General features: G+C 46.2%; 1 protein-coding gene across 1 annotated transcript; it reads right to left on the bottom strand.

The window, feature by feature from the left end:
• Nucleotides 1–15889: 15889 nt before the first annotated feature.
• LOC143836991 (free fatty acid receptor 2-like) lies at nucleotides 15890–22186 on the bottom strand. The gene is made up of 2 exons (XM_077336381.1): nucleotides 22110–22186; nucleotides 15890–21807 (listed from the first exon to the last, which is right to left on the bottom strand). Exon 2 carries the CDS (start codon nucleotides 21789–21791, stop codon nucleotides 20814–20816), a length of 978 nt encoding a protein of 325 aa, XP_077192496.1. The 5' UTR covers nucleotides 21792–21807; nucleotides 22110–22186; the 3' UTR covers nucleotides 15890–20813.
• Nucleotides 22187–23328: the final 1142 nt, after the last annotated feature.

Raw genomic sequence — 23328 nt, 5'->3', positions numbered from 1 at the left:
AACGAACAAAGAGGTTAGCATAAGCCACGTTAACATGGTGTATGCCACCGAGCAGGTCTTTGCAGACTGCACAGCAACCACTGTGGGCAAGCTTTATGCATGTCTTTAGACGGTTGTGACATCATTCAGCAGGATACTCCGCATTATAGCCTAACCATCCCTATGGCAACGATGAAGGCTTGGCTTGAAAGGCAAGGACCGATGGGCTTGAGACACTGAAAGCAGCTCGGTATTGGCTGAAGGTTGCAGAATCATAGAATCATGGCGCTGAAAAGGTTCTCCAGGGTCACCTAGTCCAATCCCCTGCACAGACATAGCTACCTTGGCTCCCACAGGGATCCCAATTCCATGCCCAGATGACACATCTTTTCAAATGTTTTAAATTTACTATCACAATAGTACAATACTAACGTTGTTCAATACTAGCTAACACAGCAACGCAAAGCAGAGTTACACCCTCTTAAGTCCTTTCAGCCTCATTCAGAATAATGCTGTCCTGTAAGTCCCTCTAGCCTCAGCCATGCTGATTATCTGCCTGGACAGGATACGCTGATCTGGCAGTGTGGTCTAGAGCAGTGGTCCTCAACCTTTTTATCACCGGGGACCAGACAACGCTTAACAATTTTACTGAGGCCCGGGGGGGGGGTAGTCTTTTGCCCAGGGACGTCACCGCCACCTGAGCCCCTGCTCCACTTGCTTTCCCGCCAGTGCCCCTGAATTCCTGCCACCCGCTGGGGGGTGCTGCTTTGGAGAGCACCAAAGGTGAGCTGGTGGCATAGTGGCAGGGCAGCCCCCAAAGCAGCAGCCACGGAGGAGGGCAAGGAGGAGCCGCGGCCCAGTACCGACTGATCCACGGACTGGTACCGGTCCCCGGACCGGGGGTTGGGGACCACTAGTCTAGAGGTTAAAGTGTTAGACTAGTATCATGAAGACCCAGGTCTGCCATGGAAGTTTGCTGGTGATCTCAGGCCAGAAGTACCCTTTCAGCCACATCGACCTCCCAAGGTAGCTCCCAAGGTTATTGTCAGGATACAATGGAGGATAGGAATGCTATACACTAGAGAGAAAGGTCAGGTATAAATTAAGAAACAAAGTGTTATTGTACTGCTGGCCTGCCTGAGGGGGTCAGGAAGGCTCCCGTGATACTGTCATACTGCAAACTACGCAAAACATACATGTTGGAGGAGACATATATATGAAGTAATAGATTTAAATAAGATGGTCCAGGAAGATACCTTATTAAAAGGACAGTGAATTATATTATTAAGTGAACAATCGACTGTACTACTGAATATTATCTGTCTACTGTATGTATTGAGCCTCTTGTGGTGCTGAGCCTCTTGTGGCGCAGAGTGGTAAGGCAGCCGCCTGAAAGCTTTGCCCATGAGGCTGGGAGTTCGATCCCAGCAGCCGGCTCAAGGTCGACTCAGCCTTCCATCCTTCCGAGGTCGGTAAAATGAGTACCCAGCTTGCTTGCTGGGGGGTAAACGGTAATGACTGGGGAAGGCACTGGCAAACCACCCCGTATTGAGTCTGCCAGGAAAACGCTAGAGGGCGTCACCCCAAGGGTCAGACATCACTCGGTGCTTGCACAGGGGATACCTTTACCTTTATCTTTACTGTATGTATCTTCCGGCATTCATCGCAGCAGTTTCTACTTGTGTGATACCATTACTGAATTGCTTAACATAACAGCTCCAATATTTATGCTCTGCTTCGGAATTATGTCTCTGTGTTAGCTATCCTTTCTCTGTCTCTATTAAAAGCAAAGATTTTTGGGGTGAGTAGGTCCATTGAATTGATAGATTCAATATAGTTATTTGATGTTGTAGAGACAAAAGGGTACTATGAGTATATTGAAGCATTAGATCTGGTGTTCATTTATGTCAGAGGTGTGTTTTTAATCTCATGTTTAATAGAAACAACACTAAAACTTTATTACAGATATTGTAAATATTCATAACTTCAGGGAGATCAGTCACTCTCTTGATCTTCTTCACCTTCACCTTGACTTTCACCTTCACCTTCATCATCCCCCACTCCATGATAGGTAATGAAGTACATAAGTAAATCCACGCACGAGGATGAGGCAGAAGAATGCCAAGATGGTACATGGGACTGTACTATTTCAAACTGCAGGGGAAGATTCAGGAGCCCCATGTATTGCAGCTCTCTCCCTTATCTTCAAAACTCCCTGCATTCAGAAAAACAGCCCAACCATAGAACCGTTCTCCTTGTTGGCCAAATTTTCTACTTGCACGGAGGTCTCCCAGCAAAGAAACATTCAAACCTGGAACCCACCATTTGCAGTTGGAAGTGGCACAGTCCATTCCTCCACCTCAGGGTTCTACCTCATTGTCACCTCATTCTTTCATGTCTCTTCCCCACAGCATCCTGGAGTGGATACAAGCCTCAGTGAATGACGCAGAAGTCAGGAGCATTCTTATTAGATAAGAGCCCACAGGGAAGGGCAATATAAACATTTTAATATTAACAAATCTATAAATAATGAATGACTGCTCTTTCTACAGATGGAAACATGACTGCAGATTTTCAGTCAAACCCAATCAAAACACTTTATGTCATAGCTGTGTTTTTAATCACATGTTTAATAGAAGCATCACAAAAACTTTATTACAGATTATTGTAAATATTCATAATGAGAGAGATCAGTCACTCTGATGGTGGTTCAGGAGCAGGTCCTGGTGCTGCTGGGGGTGGTGGTTCAAAAGCGGGAGGTGGTGGTGGTGGAGGAGGAGGAGGAAGAGGAGCAGGAGGAGGAGCAAGTTCTGCTGAGGATGGAGGTGGAGTAACAAGGGGAATCAGTTGTTCCAGCATTGGTTCAGATACTATTTTCTGGGCTCTCGTAATACTGGGCTCTCGTAATGGTGGTGTTCCCATGCTCCAAGTGGTCATATCCACTATTTCAAAGGATTCTTCATTATGCACTTTGAACAGTGTGTTATTCTGTAGTTCATCCGGATTGGAATAAATATATTTGAGCCAAAAAGGCGTATCCCTCAATGGAGAGGGTGTTCTGGGAATCTCTTCATCTGGCAGCGTTTTCTTTTCTTTGCCCAGAAAGCTTTTCTCCTTGGCTGTAGAACGCTGAGACCAGGCAACAATTAAGCAGAGAACAACAATAATAATCAGAATGCCGATGGTCACTGAAAAAGCCAAGCGCAGCTTGTTGCCATATCCATTGGCTGGAATTCCCTCATTTGTTAACCTTCCTGAAGGCTTCTCCCGTTTTGGTGTGCTTCCTGTGGTCGTATCAGCCGCATCCAAGGAGGGAAGAAAATTCCATAGGGAGGAGGTTTCCTTGACGTGTTTGCTGAAGAGTTTGATGAGGTCTGTTTTAGTGATGAGCTTTGCACAAGCCGCCCGGAGTGTGGGAGACGTGCAATCAATTTTCAGGATGCGGATCATGCGAGAGATCAGTTTCCTGACTGGGGTATTTGGGAGGAGGTCAGTCAACTTCTTGTTTACCTGATTTTCTAAGGCTTCACCCTCACCCTGAATGATGGAATCTTGATGCGGCAAGAAGCCCGAAGGGGGAGAAGCAGAAGTCTCCTGAGGGGAGGGCTCATTCAATGAGGGTTTTGCGTCACCTGCCGAGATTTCTCCTGCAACGTGTGGAGTTCCCTGCAGGAGGGTTTTCAGCAGCTCTTCTTTCGTGGATATCTGTGACCCAAGTACCTTGTTTAGCAGTAGCACAGAGTCTTCTCCATTAGGGAGGTTAGTCAAGCCGTCACTGTCCACTTCCATGGAGCCTTTGGGCTCTAGAACTTTCGTCTGAGAGTCCCATAAGAGGCACCAGGAACAAACGAACAAAGAGGTTAGCATAAGCCACGTTAACATGGTGTATGCCACCGAGCAGGTCTTTGCAGACTGCACAGCAACCACTGTGGGCAAGCTTTATGCATGTCTTTAGACGGTTGTGACATCATTCAGCAGGATACTCCGCATTATAGCCTAACCATCCCTATGGCAACGATGAAGGCTTGGCTTGAAAGGCAAGGACCGATGGGCTTGAGACACTGAAAGCAGCTCGGTATTGGCTGAAGGTTGCAGAATCATAGAATCATGGCGCTGAAAAGGTTCTCCAGGGTCACCTAGTCCAATCCCCTGCACAGACATAGCTACCTTGGCTCCCACAGGGATCCCAATTCCATGCCCAGATGACACATCTTTTCAAATGTTTTAAATTTACTATCACAATAGTACAATACTAATGTTGTTCAATACTAGCTAACACAGCAACGCAAAGCAGAGTTACACCCTCTTAAGTCCTTTCAGCCTCATTCAGAATAATGCTGTCCTGTAAGTCCCTCTAGCCTCAGCCATGCTGATTATCTGCCTGGACAGGATACGCTGATCTGGCAGTGTGGTCTAGAGCAGTGGTCCTCAACCTTTTTATCACCGGGGACCAGACAACGCTTAACAATTTTACTGAGGCCCGGGGGGGGGGGTAGTCTTTTGCCCAGGGACGTCACCGCCACCTGAGCCCCTGCTCCACTTGCTTTCCCGCCAGTGCCCCTGAATTCCTGCCACCCGCTGGGGGGTGCTGCTTTGGAGAGCACCAAAGGTGAGCTGGTGGCATAGTGGCAGGGCAGCCCCCAAAGCAGCAGCCACGGAGGAGGGCAAGGAGGAGCCGCGGCCCAGTACCGACTGATCCACGGACTGGTACCGGTCCCCGGACCGGGGGTTGGGGACCACTAGTCTAGAGGTTAAAGTGTTAGACTAGTATCATGAAGACCCAGGTCTGCCATGGAAGTTTGCTTGTGATCTCAGGCCAGAAGTACCCTTTCAGCCACATCGACCTCCCAAGGTAGCTCCCAAGGTTATTGTCAGGATACAATGGAGGATAGGAATGCTATACACTAGAGAGAAAGGTCAGGTATAAATTAAGAAACAAAGTGTTATTGTACTGCTGGCCTGCCTGAGGGGGTCAGGAAGGCTCCCGTGATACTGTCATACTGCAAACTACGCAAAACATACATGTTGGAGGAGACATATATATGAAGTAATAGATTTAAATAAGATGGTCCAGGAAGATACCTTATTAAAAGGACAGTGAATTATATTATTAAGTGAACAATCGACTGTACTACTGAATATTATCTGTCTACTGTATGTATTGAGCCTCTTGTGGTGCTGAGCCCCTTGTGGCGCAGAGTGGTAAGGCAGCCGCCTGAAAGCTTTGCCCATGAGGCTGGGAGTTCGATCCCAGCAGCCGGCTCAAGGTCGACTCAGCCTTCCATCCTTCCGAGGTCGGTAAAATGAGTACCCAGCTTGCTTGCTGGGGGGTAAACGGTAATGACTGGGGAAGGCACTGGCAAACCACCCCGTATTGAGTCTGCCAGGAAAACGCTAGAGGGCGTCACCCCAAGGGTCAGACATCACTCGGTGCTTGCACAGGGGATACCTTTACCTTTACCTTTACTGTATGTATCTTCCGGCATTCATCGCAGCAGTTTCTACTTGTGTGATACCATTACTGAATTGCTTAACATAACAGCTCCAATATTTATGCTCTGCTTCGGAATTATGTCTCTGTGTTAGCTATCCTTTCTCTGTCTCTATTAAAAGCAAAGATTTTTGGGGTGAGTAGGTCCATTGAATTGATAGATTCAATATAGTTATTTGATGTTGTAGAGACAAAAGGGTACTATGAGTATATTGAAGCATTAGATCTGGTGTTCATTTATGTCAGAGGTGTGTTTTTAATCTCATGTTTAATAGAAACAACACTAAAACTTTATTACAGATATTGTAAATATTCATAACTTCAGGGAGATCAGTCACTCTCTTGATCTTCTTCACCTTCACCTTGACTTTCACCTTCACCTTCATCATCCCCCACTCCATGATAGGTAATGAAGTACATAAGTAAATCCACGCACGAGGATGAGGCAGAAGAATGCCAAGATGGTACATGGGACTGTACTATTTCAAACTGCAGGGGAAGATTCAGGAGCCCCATGTATTGCAGCTCTCTCCCTTATCTTCAAAACTCCCTGCATTCAGAAAAACAGCCCAACCATAGAACCGTTCTCCTTGTTGGCCAAATTTTCTACTTGCACGGAGGTCTCCCAGCAAAGAAACATTCAAACCTGGAACCCACCATTTGCAGTTTGAAGTGGCGCAGTCCATTCCTCCACCTCAGGGTTCTACCTCATTGTCACCTCATTCTTTCATGTCTCTTCCCCACAGCATCCTGGAGTGGATACAAGCCTCAGTGAATGACGCAGAAGTCAGGAGCATTCTTATTAGATAAGAGCCCACAGGGAAGGGCAATATAAACATTTTAATATTAACAAATCTATAAATAATGAATGACTGCTCTTTCTACAGATGGAAACATGACTGCAGATTTTCCTCAACCTTTTTATCACCGGGGACCAGACAACGCTTAACAATTTTACTGAGGCCCGGGGGGGGGGGTAGTCTTTTGCCAAGGGATGTTACCACCACCTGAGCCCCTGCTCCACTTGCTTTCCCACCAGTGCCCCTGACTTCCTGCTGCCCACTGGGGGGCACTGCCAGCAGCAGCTGCGCAGTGCCACGTTGAGCCATGGCGGCCGCTGGAGAGCATCAAAGATGAGCCAGTGGCAGAGTGGCAAGGGGGCCCCCGAGGCAGCAGCCAGGGAGGAGAATGAGGAGGAGCCGCAGCCTGGTACTGACTGATCTACAAACCGATCCCGGTCCCCGGACCGGGGGTTGGGGACCACTGTCATAATGGACAGAGTCAACTGGTTTGTAAAGAGAGTATGTCAGGGGGAAAGTGTCGTGGGTGGAGAGAAATCTGTGTTCTTTGTGTAAGTTATTAGCCTAAGAGGCACGTGTGGAGAATAAGTTTTTCCTAGTTACATCTATTTAAATAACTGTAAAGAAAGGAAAACTGCAAGTTTCTGAAACCATTATGTTTATGAACTTTACTGAAGTCATTGTTGTACTTCTAAAAAAACTTTGTTTGAAAAAACCACTGTTTTATTTAGAGTGGCGGATCACCTTTTACCTTTGAGCCATCTCCAGTTCTCAGGCAATGGCCTTTGGTGACAGCAAAAAAAGTAAAAAAAAGGCAAGGAGACATTGTGACACACATCACTCCAAAACATTACAGAAAGGTGCCTTTACAGGTGTTACACTCTAGTTCCACCATCTCTGGATTCACTCATTTGTGGCAGTATGAAGCATGATGCAGTTTTCATCCAAGGTCAGTTCCATCAAAGGAGACAACATAACTCTGAAATGTATCTTCTCTATCCAGGTGGACCTGTCCACTTCAGCCAAAAGAGCCAATCTTGGTTCAAAGGCCTAGGAGAAACTGAGTCAGTGCTAATTCAAGGGGCTTGATTCTGCCTGATCTATTGTGACACTCTCCTCAGCTCAGGAGAAGGTCTGCTGGTCATCACCAATGTCTCCTTGGAAGATGCTGGGATCCAAACTTGCCAAGTGATGCTGTGGGATAAAGGGGAGATGCGTGGTAATGGTCACACATCCATGTTAATGGTAAGAGAAATCAATTACGGGTGCACTCATTAGACATTCTAATTGGTTGACCTTTTTTTCCCAGATCTCATATTAGGCCAAAGCTTTCCTCATAATTGTCCCATCGTCTGCTAAATTGTCCCTTTGTCTGCTGAATACACTCCTGTCCTCCAGACATCGAAGAGTGAAAAATTAGACTATCCTAGGCCAGAAAAGGTTGGCGAGGAAAGCCACTAGACTGCAAAGGGCTTTATGGTAAATTTTGCCTTGCCTTGTGGAGATGACACAGATTATTGTGGGGAGTTTTACATTATCAGGAAATATTCTACTGGCAGGTTTGTTGAGTTGTTATTCTGCTGCCCCCTGCTGGAGAAGTGGAGGTTACCTGCTTGAAATCTTCCTTTTGTGTGCTTTTGTGTGAATGCACACAACTCTGAAGAAGTGCACACACACACAAAAGCTTATACCCAGCATGAAACCTTGTCAGTCTTAAAGTTGGACCTGGGCTCAAACTGTGTTCTTTTATTCTAGGGTTGGCTTTTTATTAGAAACAAATTGTGATTTCTGGATTCACCTCTCTGGCTTTGGTTCTGCATCATGGTTCCAAATTTCTTATCAACTCAGCAGTCCTTGTTTTAGTTTCTGTTTCCCCCCCTGTAGGAATCAAACATGACATGAGTCTGTGGGCTGGATCCTACCATTTTCTTTGGTTAGCTTGTGTATTCTCAACAGGGAAGGAATGCTTAACATTATTTTGGGTCAATGACACGTAAGTGACGTATATAATATTGTTGGTATAACTTGACATAAAAGAAACAAACTAATTATGAACATCAGTGAGGAAACGAAACATGATTTTAATACACATACACACCAAGGAACTAGGGAGAAACAATTGTATGCACCCACACTCTGGATCCATCAATTCCTGGCTAACAATGATTGAACACAGATCTCCCTAAATCTGCCACAGTGAATACTTGAAACATAAATGCCAATAGCAGCAGCTGAATGCAAGCTAATGACAGCTATTTAAAAAGCCAGTTACCAGCAAAAATCAGTAAAAGCAGATGGAAGTAAATCGCAGACAGGCAGAGAAGACGCCACTAAGGTGTAGAGCATCTGTTTTGGCATGCAGAAGGTGGTCTCTCAGATACGTGGGTCCCAGATTGCGAAGGGCAGAAAGGACAGATAGGGCAGAAAAGACAGCTGCCTTCCTCCCAGCATGCCTACACTGATCTCAGTGGCTCCCTCTAGGCTCCCAGTTACCTGGAGCTGCTTAATCTCCCTGACCAGAGAGCAAATTAAGGCTGCAGTGTGGAGCCCCCTTCCTCGTCCAATCCATTGGGAGAGCAGTATTATTATAGTGACTGAATGCGAGGATGCAGAATTCCCTATGCTGTGGCTGCATCCTAGTGGTGTCTAGAAAATGTGCAGAAAATTGAACACCGCTTACAAAAAAAACAAACCAATGGCCAGGTTCCAATATTGCTGGCAAAAAGTTCTAAACAATGTTCGTCTTGTGTGTGGGAGGAGGAGCCTTGAGATCAGGAGTGAAGCTGCTGGGAAGAAAATGGTCAAGAAAGAAAACAGAACTGGAACCACAGACTTCACCAAGGTTGAGATGGGGGATGTTGTCTGTAAATAAAAGCGAACTAAAACATGAATGAATGAATGAATGAATGAATGAATGAATGAATGAATGAATGAATGAATGAATAAATAAATAAATAAATAAGAGTGTGCATGAGCAGTCATTCATGAACGCAGGAAGGCCCTCCCTGCAGCAATCTGGAGCTCTGCTGGGTCTTGCCCTGCCAGTTGACCATTTTTAAAAAGACAATAAGGACAGCAATATTGAATTGCAGCAAAGCTATATCACGGAAGCGGGGTGGCGGGAGACAACCATTAAGCAAGGCTTATCAAATGAGTGTCCAAAACAAAGCATTGACGAAAGAGAAAAGGGAATATAAAGACATAAGCATTACAAATCGTGTACATCACGATATACAAGCAAACGGCTCTGCTGCAAAACCTGAGCGGCATACATGGAAAGTCCTTCAGATCTCTGGATCTTGCAGTCTTGTCAACTCAAAAAGCAGAAACGAAGAGATGTAACACCCTTGGATTGATAGAATGTTGACGACATGATGACAGACCTCCCAGGTTTAATGTGTCTGTTTCAGACTTTCTTAATCTCAACATTTTCAATAAGTCATTCATAAACAGAGTCCAACCTCGCCTGAGGTGTTTCTAAGGGTGCTAATGGAGTTTAAGGATGGGTAACGGCTTTGTAGAAGAGGGAATGAAGAGCTTCTGAATCCACTCCAGAAATCGTTGCACTAGGAAGGAATAATGCCCCTTAATTGGTTAACCCCATTAAAATCGAAATGACTTTTAAAGATTTTTAAGAACATAAGAAGGACCCTGCTGGATCAGACCAGTGGTCCATCTAGTCCAGCATCCTGTCTCACATGGTGGCCCACCAGCTCCTCTGGAGGTCCAGCAACAGGGTGTCAAAGCTGAAGCCTTACTCTGATGTTGCCTCCTGGCTCTGGGATTCAGAGATTTACTGCTTCTGAACATGGAGGTTCCTTCTAGTTACCCTGGCTAGTAGCCATTGATGGATGAATCCTTCATGAATCTGTTTCATCCCCATTCAAAGCTGCCTATGCCTGTGGCCATCTCTACATTCTCTTGCAAAGAAGTCCACAAAGTATTTCCTTTCATCTGTCCTGAATCTACCGTCCATTCCACTTCATTGGATGCCCTTGAATTCTAGTATTTTGGGTGAGGGCAAAAGAATTTAATGAAGCATTAGTCTAAGCCTGAGCCGTATGGGAGGGTGGTATAAAAATCTAATGAATGAATGAATGAATGAATGAATGAATGAATGAATGAATGGAGTTTTCAAGGGAAGGTTGCCAAATAACCAAAAACAAGAGGCCCAGACTTATTTGTTGTCTTCAGCAGATTAAGACAGTTGTGTCCCTGTGCTGTTCAGAGCAACCGGTTTCACAGCTTTAGCAGAACTGGTTGCCCTGTACACTGCAGTGACACTGGTATGCTAAAAAACTGACAACTCTGGTTGTAATCCGGCAGCCCAAGTTGTCCTTATTCTGTCCTTCCTGTTATACAGAGTGAAAAAGAAAGCACAGAAGGTACTAAGCACCAAAGGCCATACGAAAGGTGGAAGGGGGGAGGGTTTGATATACTTAGCTGTGTACAAACCAAATGTTAATCTAGGCAGTGCAAACAGTTCAATTCAATAAGTGAAAACAGTCCCTTTATACCAGGCTTTCTCAATCAAGGTTTCATGAAACCCTGGGGTTTCTTGACGACCCTGGAATGGTTTGCTAAATGGGTGGTAGTTAATAAGGTTTATTTTTTAAAAAATTGTTAAACAGTTATTGAATGATATGACCATATATGGTCATGTTGACCTCCCTCCCCCTCCCAAAATGGCGATTGATGGGCCTGGCGGAGGTCTGAAGGGGAGGGGCCTTGGAGGGGCGTGTCCACAGCTATACTTCCCAACAATATTCTGCACAATCACACCACTTCTGGGGTTTCTCAAAGCCTGAAGAATATTTTTGGGGTTTCTCAATGGTAAAAAAGTTCAAATCAGATGTTAATATATTAAAAAAAATATGGAGAGAGAGAGTTTGGTGTAGTGGTTAGGAGTGCAGACTTCTAATCTGGTATGCCAGGTTCGATTCTGCACTCCTCCACATGCAGCCAGCTGGGTGACCTTGGGCTCACCACGGCACTGATAAAACTGTTCTGACCGAGCAGTGATATCAGGGCTCTCTCAGCCTCCCCTCCCTCACAGGGTGTCTGTTGTGGAGAGAGGAAAGGGAAGGCAACTGTAAGCCGCTTTGAGACTCCTGAGGGTAGAGAAAAGTGGCATATAAGAACACAATAGAACTCTCCTTCAATTTCTCAATTTTGAAGCACCTTCAGTGATTTATTTTGTTCAACGTTATCAGCCCACTGATTTTAATGTTTTTATCCTTGAGAAGCTTCGGTTGAGGTCTTATCAATCTCATAATTTTGACGTGTTGTTGTCTGAGAAAGAGGCCTTTTGTATTTTTACATTAGGCACATTATTTCGAAAGACCTCAATGATTGTTTGGATTTGACTGCCTCTGTGTGACACATCTTTGTGTTCCTGCCTCAAAAAAAAATAATCCTAGTCATTGTGACAAGGCAATTTTACATGTCCCTTTAAAAAAGGGACTCCTTAACTCTCATAGCAATGGGACTGTTGCAATGTTTCATTTATCTTGGCCTCCATATTATCAGAACTGAACATGAGAAATTGGGGGACAAGTATTTTTAGAATTCTACATGATGAACTTTTGGTTACATCATTCCTTTTTTCTTTGTAAAACTGTCTCTAATAATTGGTTTCTATGATTTAAATGCCTCCTTTATTCTTCTATGATTGGCTGATATAAATAGCAGATGTTATTTTTTGTGATAAATAGTAGAGGACAGGATAGGGCAGGGAAAGGTTCCTGTTAGTGGCAGGGGATAGGACTTGCAGTAATGGGTTTAAACTACATGTAGAACGGTATCGACTAGTTATTGGGGGGGGGAATTCACAGAGTAGTTCAACAGTGGAATAGGCTGCCTAAGGAGGTAGTGAGCTCCCCCTCACTGGCAGCCTTCAAACACTGGCTGGACAGATCCTTATCCTGGATGCTTTAGGCTGATCCTGCAGTGATGGGAGACAATGACACCTGAAGTGTGTTGTAAAGGGCCGGGGGGGGGGGGGGAGAAGGCGTCCTTCGGGGCTCACCTCCAATTAGTCGAAGGACCACATGTGGTCCGCAGACCACAGGTTGGGGATCGCTACTTTAGGCTGATCCTGCATTGAGCAGGGGATTGGATGAGATGGCTTGGATGGCCCCTTCCCACTCTAGGATTCTGTGAGTCTAGTTCAGCAGTGGGATGGCCTGCCTAAGGAGGTGGGGCCTCCCCCTCTCTGACAGTTTTCAAGCAGAAGCTGGACAGATCCTTATCCTGGATGCTTTAGGCCAGTGATCCCCAACCTTTTTATTATGGGGGACCATTCAATGCCGGGGACCACTCACCGGGGACCACTAAGCGCCTTTTACTGAGGCCCGGGAGGGGGGGTAGTTCTCTACTCTCAACCACTGCCCTAACGCTCTCTGATCGCTATGGTAATGTTTAAACATCCCTTCAAAATAAGATACAGACACGCCACAACAATGAACATAAGGAACATTTTATTTTCATGGACATTTTAACTCGACAATGACAAATCAATGGGAACCCTGAGCTTGTTTCTCTGCAACGAGATAGTCCCATCTGGGAGTGATGGGAGACATTGACACCCGAAGTGTGTTGTAAAGGGCCGGGGGGGGGGGGGAGAAGGCGTCCTTCGGGGCCCACCTCCGATTAGTCGAAGGACCACATGTGGTCCGCAGATCACAGGTTGGGGATCGCTACTTTAGGCTGATCCTGCATTGAGCAGGGGATTGGATGAGATGGCTTGGATGGCCCCTTCCCACTCTAGGATTCTGTGAGTCTAGTTCAGCAGTGGGATGGCCTGCCTAAGGAGGTGGGGCCTCCCCCTCTCTGACAATTTTCAAGCAGCAGCTGGACAGATCCTTATCCTGGATGCTTTAGGCTGATCCTGCATTGAGCAGGGGGTGGGACTAGATGGCCTGGATGGCCACTTCCCACTCTAGGATTCTATTAGTCTAGTTCAGCAGTGGGATGGGCTGCCTAAGGAGGTGGGGAGCTCCCCCTCACTGGTACTCTTCAAGTGGCAGCTGGACAGATACTCATCCTGGATGCTTTAGGCTGATCTTGCAACTGAGTTGGACTAGATGGCCTGTATAGCCTCTTCAGCTCCAGGATTGTATGAATCATGGGAACAAGTGCTTTGGACTGACTGTGTGAAGCTATTGCTCTACAATTTCCCTTGAGGGACCCAAGTTCTAGCGTGAGGAGAAATGAAGAAGGAATTTTTGCCGCTGATTTCTTATCATCTGTCTCTACACTGGTCTCGTTACAACAAGGGAGAAAGAGCAACACATTCCAGGGAGTTTTTGCAGTCCTTCCATCAGTAATCTCTGTCCAATGCATTTTCTGAGCTGGAAAAATGTCATCTTTTCTGGGCCAGAAGGCTGCTTAACATCTCTTGACAGCTGCTGAGGCTGTGAAAGAAAGGATCTTGGCCCCTATAGCTGATTTGGTCATTGCTTGTCTTTTTTCCTCCTTTGATGTGCAAGGCAGGGAGTGCTGTTTAGCAGTTAGAGCAGGACTTCCCAGCCCAGGAATAGCAGCCACAGTACTACAGCATGAAGGGTTTCAAAATAGCAGCTAGGGAGAGCCCTTCCACCCTGTGCCTGCTGTTTCTGGCTCCAAGTGTAGAGGACAGAAAACTTTTAAAACGTTTTTAAAAAATTGACCTGTCCCCTTCCCAAATTAGTCAATGAGGGAAGGCAGGGATCCAGACCATTTAAACCTTTGCTGGACAATGCTCCTCTCATTTCTGGGGGGGGCGTGGCATGGAGGCATGGCAAGCTGATGTCACTTCCTGGTACCTCGAAGCCTGACAAATATTTCTGCGATACAAAAGGTTGAAAAAGCCTGGATTAGAGTATTCAACCAGGCCTGGAGAGAGATGTATTCAAACCACCTTTCTGCCACAAGATTCACTGGCTAAGCCTACCTCACAGGGCTGTTGGGAGCATAAATGCGATAGAGCCACTTGTCTAGTAAACCTGTGACAAACTCTTTGATTCCATTTTTCTCTCATCCAAAGAGAGACAAGCAATATGCAGGGCACCTTGCTACTATTTATGATCATAACTGTTTGGTCTGGAGTACGGACGGTACAGCCAGAGAGACCTGGTTCAGATCCCCACTCTGCCACCAAGCCCTCTGGAAGACCCTGGCCGTCCACCTGCTCTCTGTTGCACCTACCTCACGGGGTTGTTGTGAGGGGCAGTGACAGAAGAGCCCTTTCAAGGCGAAAGGGTGAGGTAAAAGTTCAAGAAACACCCAAGCCTATGAAGCAGTCTAGGCTGACCAGCCAAAGGTGACTCCATGAACTACCTGGATGACGGAGGAGTTTAATCTGGGTCTCTGTGGCCCTCCTCAGACAGCCTAATTGCCACACTGTATTCACAGAGGTCATCATACCTCCTACTGTGGAACACATGACCGATAAGAGTTTTACAAGGAGGCTGTGGCTCAGTGGAAGAGCCTCTGCTTTGCAAGCAGAAGGTTCCAGGTTCAATCCCCGGCAAAAACCATTAAAAAGGACCAGGTAGTAGGTGATGGGAAAAACCTCCACCTGAGACCCCAGAAAGCTGCCAGTCTGAGTTGACAAGACTGACCTTGATGGACCAATGGCCTGATTCAGCAACAGGCATCTTCACGTGTGATATGCTGACCATGTCAGTGACTACAGCTTCCAATGTAGAACTTTTGGTACTTCACTTATTTTGGCATATAGGGACCCAACATCTTAAGAGTACCAAAGGAGAGGACCCTGTCCAAAAGAGCTTACAGATTGGGAGGGGAGAAATGGCCAGGAAGGACTCTTCAAGGACGGAAGGAGCAAAGACCATCCCTCTACCACAGGCATTCATGGTTTGAGTGCTTCCTTCCCTGCCTAGCATGGGACCCACCCAGTTGCCTCCTTCCCTGCCCAGCCCAGCCCAGCCCATGACATTCATGTTTGCCCCTAGCTTGGGAGCAGGGGAGGGTCCTGGTTCCCCAAAGCCACTGTCCCACAAGGTAGGGTAGCCAACCGCACATAGGGAAATTCTTGGGAAGAGTTTGGAGAAGGTTAGGGATTCAGTAAGGAGGTTCTACTAGAGAATCCACCCTCTGCCATTTTCTCCAGGGGAACTGACCTCTGTCATCTGGGGAAATGCCAGGCTCCACCTGGGGGTACAGCAACCCTACCGCTGCAACTTTACACAGCAGCCTTAATGACCAATCTCTCTGAGTTTGTATTCTGCAAGACCCCCTGAAGAAGCTGGCTTGAGGGACTGATATTTGGAATAAAGAACTTCTTCCTGTTGCATTATTGGTTTTACTTTGTTTATTTCGATCTCTGCCTCTGCTACTGGTTGGCAGGAGACTATAAAGCAGGAGGAGAAGGGATATAAAAGGAGAGAAACCCATTCATTTCACCATGCATTCATTTCAATTGTGCTTAAATTCACAGCACTGCCCCCCCCCCCATCTGCTGATAGCCCTTGGAGTACTGGATTAAATGTAACAGGAAAAAACTAGAAGCACAAAAGCATCGAAGCTTTATGCAATATCCCCAGTTCACCACACTTCCCAGGAAAGAGGGAAAATGCTATTCGACTTAATTACAAAGGTGATGTGACTCCAATGGTAACAAGAGAAAGAAATTTTATTTACAAAAATAGAAGCACATATTACATGACGTATTAACACAGGCACATTTAACCAATTAACTTCAAAAAGATTCATGTGCTACAGTTCCAAGCTCCGGTAAGAGAGAGAAAAGGTCCTATATAAAATGAAAACAGAAGACAAGCAATGGCCAAAGAGGCTTGACAGCTAACCCATGAAAAGGTGAGGCCAATGGCCAAGCATGCCCAAATTAGAGAGAATTCTCTTAATCTTTCTCTCCCAGATCCTCGTACATACAATTACAATACCCAACCCGCCTTCTTATTTTGTCATTTTTCAAGCTTGTCTCTTGACAGATTCTTGGTCAGGATGTTGGTCACCCTCTCTACTGTTGAAAAATACTCCCTCCCTCCCTTCTCAGTTAGGTCACCCTAACTTAATACAGCTCTGGTTGTCTTCCTTAATTTGAAATGGCTTTTGCAAACACTGAGAAAGATAAACATACTGCAGTTTGCTTTCTACTGCACCTCCATAGAGAAACAAAGACCCGCTTGTGGATTTATAGTGAAACGGTCTGCGGCCCAATCCTTGTAAACAACAATATCGGATCGCTGGTGGATAGCAATTTTATTTACCAATCCTTTAGATATCTAGCCATTCATTTTATTGCAACCCACTCTTTCTACTAAGGTTGCAAGATTGGGTCTGCGGGTGGGATCGTTTCCACAGGCGTCGCCCCCATGTTGGCATTTTCAATCTAGACCTAACATCTGTCATGAACCCCGATTCATGCCATCTAGGTTTCGTTTTCACAAGCCTTCAGATCTCACCAGCCGACCCTAGCCAAGGCCATAAAGCAATAAACCTCTCGGCCAGTTCCCAGCCTCCCTTCCTTTCCCAGCGGGAGAGGCTCCATGCGAATGTATCAATCTTACTGTAAGTGTCCTTGCAGAGACAACTCAAAGTCTCAACAAAGTGCCAACTGCTTTGATAAGATTCCGGACCATCTGGTCGCCTGGGAATCAACCTACCTCTGCTGTTTTCTCACTCTCCCGCCGAAATGCCTATGTGCCCCCTCCCTTATTTGGTGGGCTCTATAACTGCCCTGCTTGTTCTTTTGTACTTTGTTATTATCAAGATCTTTGCTTAGGAAGATCTTGGCTTGCTTCATCAATCTGTGGACTCTGTCGAATAAAGCTCTCTTAGAATCTACAACTGGCTGTTGGATTTTGGATGCGCCTTTATCTCAGACTCTGCAGGCTGGGCTCAGCCTGATTCCTGACAATATCTGTATGAGCGCAATTATTTTCTTGCTCTGGTTTAGGAGAAACAAATCATTTTCTTCTCTTTCAGTTTTGCCTGCCGTGACTCAGAATCAAGTCAAGTCGTCAGCGTGCGCAAGAATAAATGTGCAATGTTTATCTTTGGGTTTTTATCCCACTTTTCACTACTTGGTCCCAATACATTAATAAATTGCAGCTTGATTCGGGTACATGCAGGGCATCTCCAACTCCATTTCTGAAATTACTGTGAGGTGTACTACAGCATACAGTGCCAGAACGTATGCCTTGAATCTGTATGCATTCATCCTGAGCAATTTATACATCTTTATTCATTTATTTTATTTATTTTTAAATTTGTATCCCACCTCTCTTGACAAATGTCGCCTCGAGACGGCTTACACAACGAAAACCATAAAACAGAGTAACCAATAAGTCCCATTAAAACAATAAGATAACATCCCGAATATCAACAGTTATAAAGATGGCAGTGTAAACTCAACAATATGCTCCTCAATCCAATTTAGTTAATCCTAACCAGGACCAATACCTAACCAAGTCCCAATGATGTATAAAATGAGCTTTGATCTTCCGCGTTCACTATGGGAATGGCAGTAAGTTTTGGGGATCTCCAAATACCTGCTTGATTCGGCCCTCCTTATCACAGCATGGAGAACAGCAATGGGCATTTTTTAAAGATTAAAGGGGAGCAATCTGCGAATTGAAAACTTATCATTCTTTTTAAAAATATTGAACTTCTAAAAAAGCTCTGGACCCATAATCTATTGGATCACATGCAAAACCTTGGAAGCAAGATTCCACTGGCAGTCTTCAAGCAAAGGTTGGATACACACTTTTCTTGGATGCTTTAGGATGCTTTGGGCTGATCCTGCACTGAGCAGGGGGTTGGACTAGATGGCCTGTATGGCCCCTTCCAACGCTATGATTCTATGATTCTATAAGCAAAGGAGTTTTACACAATATCCCCAAATCTCCATGTTTCCCAGGTAAGGGGAAAATGCTGTTCAAACAAAGTAGAAAGATGACCTGACTCCAATGGTAACACCAGAATTACAAAAATAAAAGCATATTTCACACACAGTAGGCACATTTAATTTAGGTGCATATAATTTAGGGTGAACAGATTAACTTTTTAAAAATGCCAAGCTGCTACAGCTCCATGAGACAAAAGAACAGAGGTCCTATACAGGGGTAGTCCAACCTGTGGTCCTCCAGATGTTCATGGACTACAATTCCCATAAGCCTCTGCCAGCATTTGCTGGCAGAGGCTCATGGGACTTGTAGTCCATGAGCATCTGGAGGACCACAGGTTGACTACCCCTGCTACAGAAGATGAAACCAGAAAGCAATCAACAGCCAAAGAGTTTCAGCATCTAACCAATGAGAGGATGGGACCAACTTGCCTAGGGTACCTGAGTGTGAGAATTCTCTTAACCCTTTCCCTCCCATACCCTCTTGCACACAGACTTACAATATCTGACACATATTGTATCCATAATTTATATCAGCTCACTTCCCCCACGGATGGTGATCAAGCATATCACCTCGGGGGCTTGCCCTTTTTCCCGCAGGGCAGATCAAGACATCATTTATCACATTATGATCTCATCTAACATCATTAAGTGCTTTGCGAATACGAGCTAATTATATTCTCCAAAGCTCCTCCGGACTTGGTACAACCAAGTGCTCAGCCGTATACTGTCCACGGCAACTGGAAAATACCCAGCAGCGAGTCGCAAAGGGGCATGATGAAGCCCAAGAATATCAACTTCCCCCAGCTCCACACCCCCTTGTTTGGCATGGAGGAAGAACACGAGGCTTCAAGGATAGAGGGTCAGAATAAGAAGTTACTTGGCAACCCCTATGTGGATTCTTCAAGCACTGCCTGTATTGCTCTTCCGATACTCCCCCTCTTAAACCTACTGGATGTATACAGGCTGGCTCATCTTTTCTTTTGCCTGTGCATTCCAAACAGTCCACAATTCCTTTCTTTTTGTTGTTGTTGTTAGAAGGAAAACATCATCCTATCCATCAATATACTCTTATCTCTCTGCTCAACACCGCCCCCCCCCCCCCGCCCATAAAGATGAGGGAATTATCCACAGAGTAATAGGTCTCCCAAAGTGGATTGCTTTTCTCAGGCCCCTGTAGTCAGTCACCTCTCTCCCTTCAGGGCAATGCTTGCCAAGCTGCTAATGAGTCACTTTGAACTGGCAAGGGGACAAACTGTTGTCAAGCTGCAAAGCCGCAGAGCAAACTGAAGCCTGACCCTGCAGATTTCTGACTCATTAACCTGATGCGGTTAAGACAGTGGTTAATTAAATTGACAAAGAGTCCGTCCTCTGTTCTGTTCTACCACTTCCGAGACCGGCACGCTGGGCGGGTACTCCCAACAGCAGTCAGGGCCGAGGTGTGCTTACAGTTCAGTGCTCGTCAGGGGTCTTCAGGGGCCAGCCACGTTGTTCAGATTACTTGCACTTTTCTTTAAAGGGATGAGACAGATTCGTGGAGGAAGGCTTCATTGGTGGCCGCAAGCCACGGCAGCTGAAAGGAACCTGCATAGTCAGAAGCAGCAAACCTTTGAAGGCCGGCACCAGGAGTCAGCATCAGGGACAGGCCTTGGACTCATCAGGGACATGCCTTGTTGGTCAGCAGTCCACAGCAACTGGTTGGCCACTGTGTGAAGCAGGATGCTAAACTAGATGGACCCTCGCCGGTCTGATCCACCTGAGATCTTTTTAGGTTCTCCTGTTTATTTCAATTGACCCCCCCCCCTTTTTTTTTTTTTTTGCAAACTTAGCTGCTCATGGTTGCTTTAGCAAAATGGAGTCTAGCAGAGGGGCAGAAGGGGAGGAATGTTAATCCTTTACTATAGACTTTTCACTAGCAGTTTTCAAGCAGATCATGGATACTTGAGGCTGATCCTGCACTGAGCAGTGGGTTGGACCAGATGGCCTGTCTAGCCCTTTCCAACTCTATGATTTTAGGACTCATGATAGGCTTGCAAGGGAAAATGATTCAATACATACTCGATGAATTAAACTATTTGACTTGCACCCTCTGAAACTGGGGCAGGGGAATTTGCCCGTCATTAGTTCTAGAGTACTATAATTGAGTGGAAAAGCTGACCCGGGTCCCTCAACCCAGTGAAATTATGATGTCCCATAGATGTCCAGATTACCATTGAAAAGTCCAGTAAGTAAAATCCTAAAGATTTGGGGACAGAGCTAAGGGACAATCCAGTTGGGGGAGCGGAGATGTCTCAGCACATATGTAATGCCATAGAACAGGGGTGGCCAAACTGTGGCTCTCCATATGTCCATGAGCCCCTGGTAAATGTAGTCCATGTACATCTGGAGAGCTGCAGTTTGGCTACCCTGCCGTGGAATCTAACCTCCAAAGCAGCTGTCTGCTCCAGAGGAACTGATCTCTGTAGCTGGGATACAAGTCATGATCCCAGAAGAAGGTTGGCAGCTCTAAAACTCTATGTACTATCCCTCTGGACCCTGAAGATAAAATTGCCATCAACATGCATGTCCTTAAAGTTATTCTATTTCTAAAATGCACAGGTCAAGTTTTGTCCACTTAGATTAAGCAGAAGAAAAGGATTCAGTCTCTGGAAGCTTCCAGAGACATGAGAGATCATAGCTTGGAACAGCAAACTGGTGGTTCCCGGTTACTTGCTCTCACCAGTTTCTCAGTTTCCTTGCAGAAGAGCTTCCGGACCAAAGGAGGGACGGCACAGACCCTTTCGACCTGGATCAGGAAACCCCGACATGAATGTTGCACCGCCGAAGAGGAGAAGTAGAAGATGATGGGGTCCAAGCTTGCGTTAAAGGTGCTAAGCAGCAAGGCCTCGTCCCTCCATTGTGGACTTTCCCACTGGACAAAACCGACAAAGTGGGAAATGTTGTAGGGGGAGAAGCAGATGATGAAGACAGCTAACGTCGCTGCCACCAGCCCCACGGCCCGCTGCTTCTTGCCCCTGCTGATGTGCGGCGAGGAGATCACGATCCTCATAAAGCTGCAGTAGCAGAAGGAGGTGATCAAGGACGGGACCAAGAAGAGGACTATGCCGAGTTCCAGCCGGGCGGGAAGGAGGAGCTTCAGCTGGCCCTCTGTGAAGTTGTCATAGCAGACGTCATCGCCGCTCGACATAGAACGGTTGGACTGATGGAACTCGGTGATGAGCACAATGCTGCAGTGGCCAAAAGAGCAGGCCCAGAGGCCTAGGCTGGCCACTGCGGCATAGGTGGAGCGGCGCCTCAGCTTGTAATGGATGGGATAGGCCACCCCTAGGTAGCGCTCCACGCTCACCGCTGTGAGGAAGAGCGTGCTGGAGTAGATGGTGCTGAAGTAAAAGAGGCCGCTGAGGGGACACAGAACAGAAGGGAGAGGCCAGTGGCCGGCGCTGGCTTCTGCTACCCTGAAGAGCAAGAAGGCCAGGAAGCAGAGGTCAGAAAGAGTGAGGTTGAGGAGGAGGACGCAGTTGGGTGTGGCGCTGGTCTTGAGCTTCTTGATGAGGGCCCACAGAGCGAGCAGGTTGGTGGGGAAGCCAGTGATGATAGTGAGCAGGCAGATGGAAAGGTAGAGGTCCCGTTCTTCATTCTTGAGAGCCATGTTGGAGGCATTTCATCTGCAAGGCAAGAGGCGGATTGTGAAGAAGTCAAGGAGAACGGGAAATCAATAAGTCCACTCCCCAAAACAAGCTCCTAACATTCTCCTCCAGGAAGAATGAGTTGATGGGGAAAATATTTGCATGCTTCTGCTAGTGAATAAGGGTGCTTCCCCAAAATGTATCTCAAATTTCCTCCATGGTTTTCTAGAGGGGGGGGAGTGAAGGTGCATTCCCATCAGACATTTATTGAATACTATTATTTGCTCAAATATCACTATCTGACACCCAACCATATTTCCTTTCAATCTTTGATCACTAACCTTTTAAAGAGATGATGTGCCGTGGTATTTCATAATAGGAGTGATAGTTTCTCAGGTTTCCTGCTGGACACCTGCTAAAATTAAGAAGAGTTGGTTTTTATACCCTGCTTTTCACTGCTCAAAGGAGTCTCCCTTCCTCTCCCCACAACAGACACCCTGTGAGGTAGGTGGGGCTGAGAGAGTTCTGACAGGATTGCTCTGCAAGAACAGCTCTAGCAGAACTGCGATTAGTCCAAGTTCACCCCGCTGGCTGCATGGGGAGGAGTGGGGAATCAAACCCGGCTCTCCAGATTAGAGGCTGCCATTTTAACCACTACACCAAGCAGATGAGAAATACCACATGCATATTGGAAGTCGTATGTTAAACCGGAAAACACACATTTCGATGGCAGCCCTGAGCATCTGACACACTTTATGTGCCACCTGCAAAAACCAGCTCTTCAGCGATGCTCTTCCTGACTGTCCTTCCTCAACGTGACCCTATTGCCTCTGCTATTATCACTTGATTCTTATTTATTGTCTTTATTATCTGCAGATCCACTTGTAATCAGCTGGAGCTGGAAGGGTTGCCACGAGCCGGCTACATGATTGCGTAAGAAAGCAACAATGGGGAAATGGACAGAGCAGAGCTGAGCAAATGCAAACATCTGGGCCAAACTGTCCCAGACTGTCAAACAAATCCTTCCTGGTCATAACTTTTCTATTGCTGATAACTGGGGAACAACTAACATCTGCCTACTTATCTCTCTCCTTTCACGTTGCTGTTCAGCGGATGTTTCTTACCTTGGCTTGTTCAAAGGTCTCTAGGCACATTGCCTCCAAACAGGGAAGGTCCATTTAGCTGTTTTTGAGCCATCTCTCCAGGAATTTGTCTAAACCAGGGGTGGTGCCTTTCCAGGTGCCAAGTGTTTTTGCCTAGTATGACTTCTGCTTGGTTCTGTGGAGTTGCTTTGGTGGCAACAGCTGCCCCAACTATACAAGAACCTTCATTTTGTGGCTGGCTCCACCTACCGTGGCAGCCATTTTGTGGCTGTCTCCCCCTCCCATGGCAGCCATTTTATGGTTGACCACCTCCCATGGCAGCCATTTTGTGTCTGTCACACAGTGCCCAAATTCCAAAGGGGCCCGCAGCGTAAAAAAGGCTGGCGACTCGTGGTATAATCTTACAGCCACATTTGGTAGCAGCAAAGCCCCTCAATATATTATGTATATTTTTGTT

This window comes from Paroedura picta, chromosome 5, assembly GCF_049243985.1.
Source record: "Paroedura picta isolate Pp20150507F chromosome 5, Ppicta_v3.0, whole genome shotgun sequence".
In the NCBI taxonomy this organism is placed as follows: domain Eukaryota; kingdom Metazoa; phylum Chordata; class Lepidosauria; order Squamata; family Gekkonidae; genus Paroedura; species Paroedura picta.
Note: the sequence above shows the minus strand (reverse complement) of the source record. Positions and strands in the feature narration are given on the sequence as shown.

Bases quoted from the DNA above. Each gene is read 5' to 3' on its own strand.
- LOC143836991 (XM_077336381.1), bottom strand. From the start codon at position 21,791: ATGGCTCTCAAGAATGAAGAACGGGACCTCTACCTTTCCATCTGCCTG.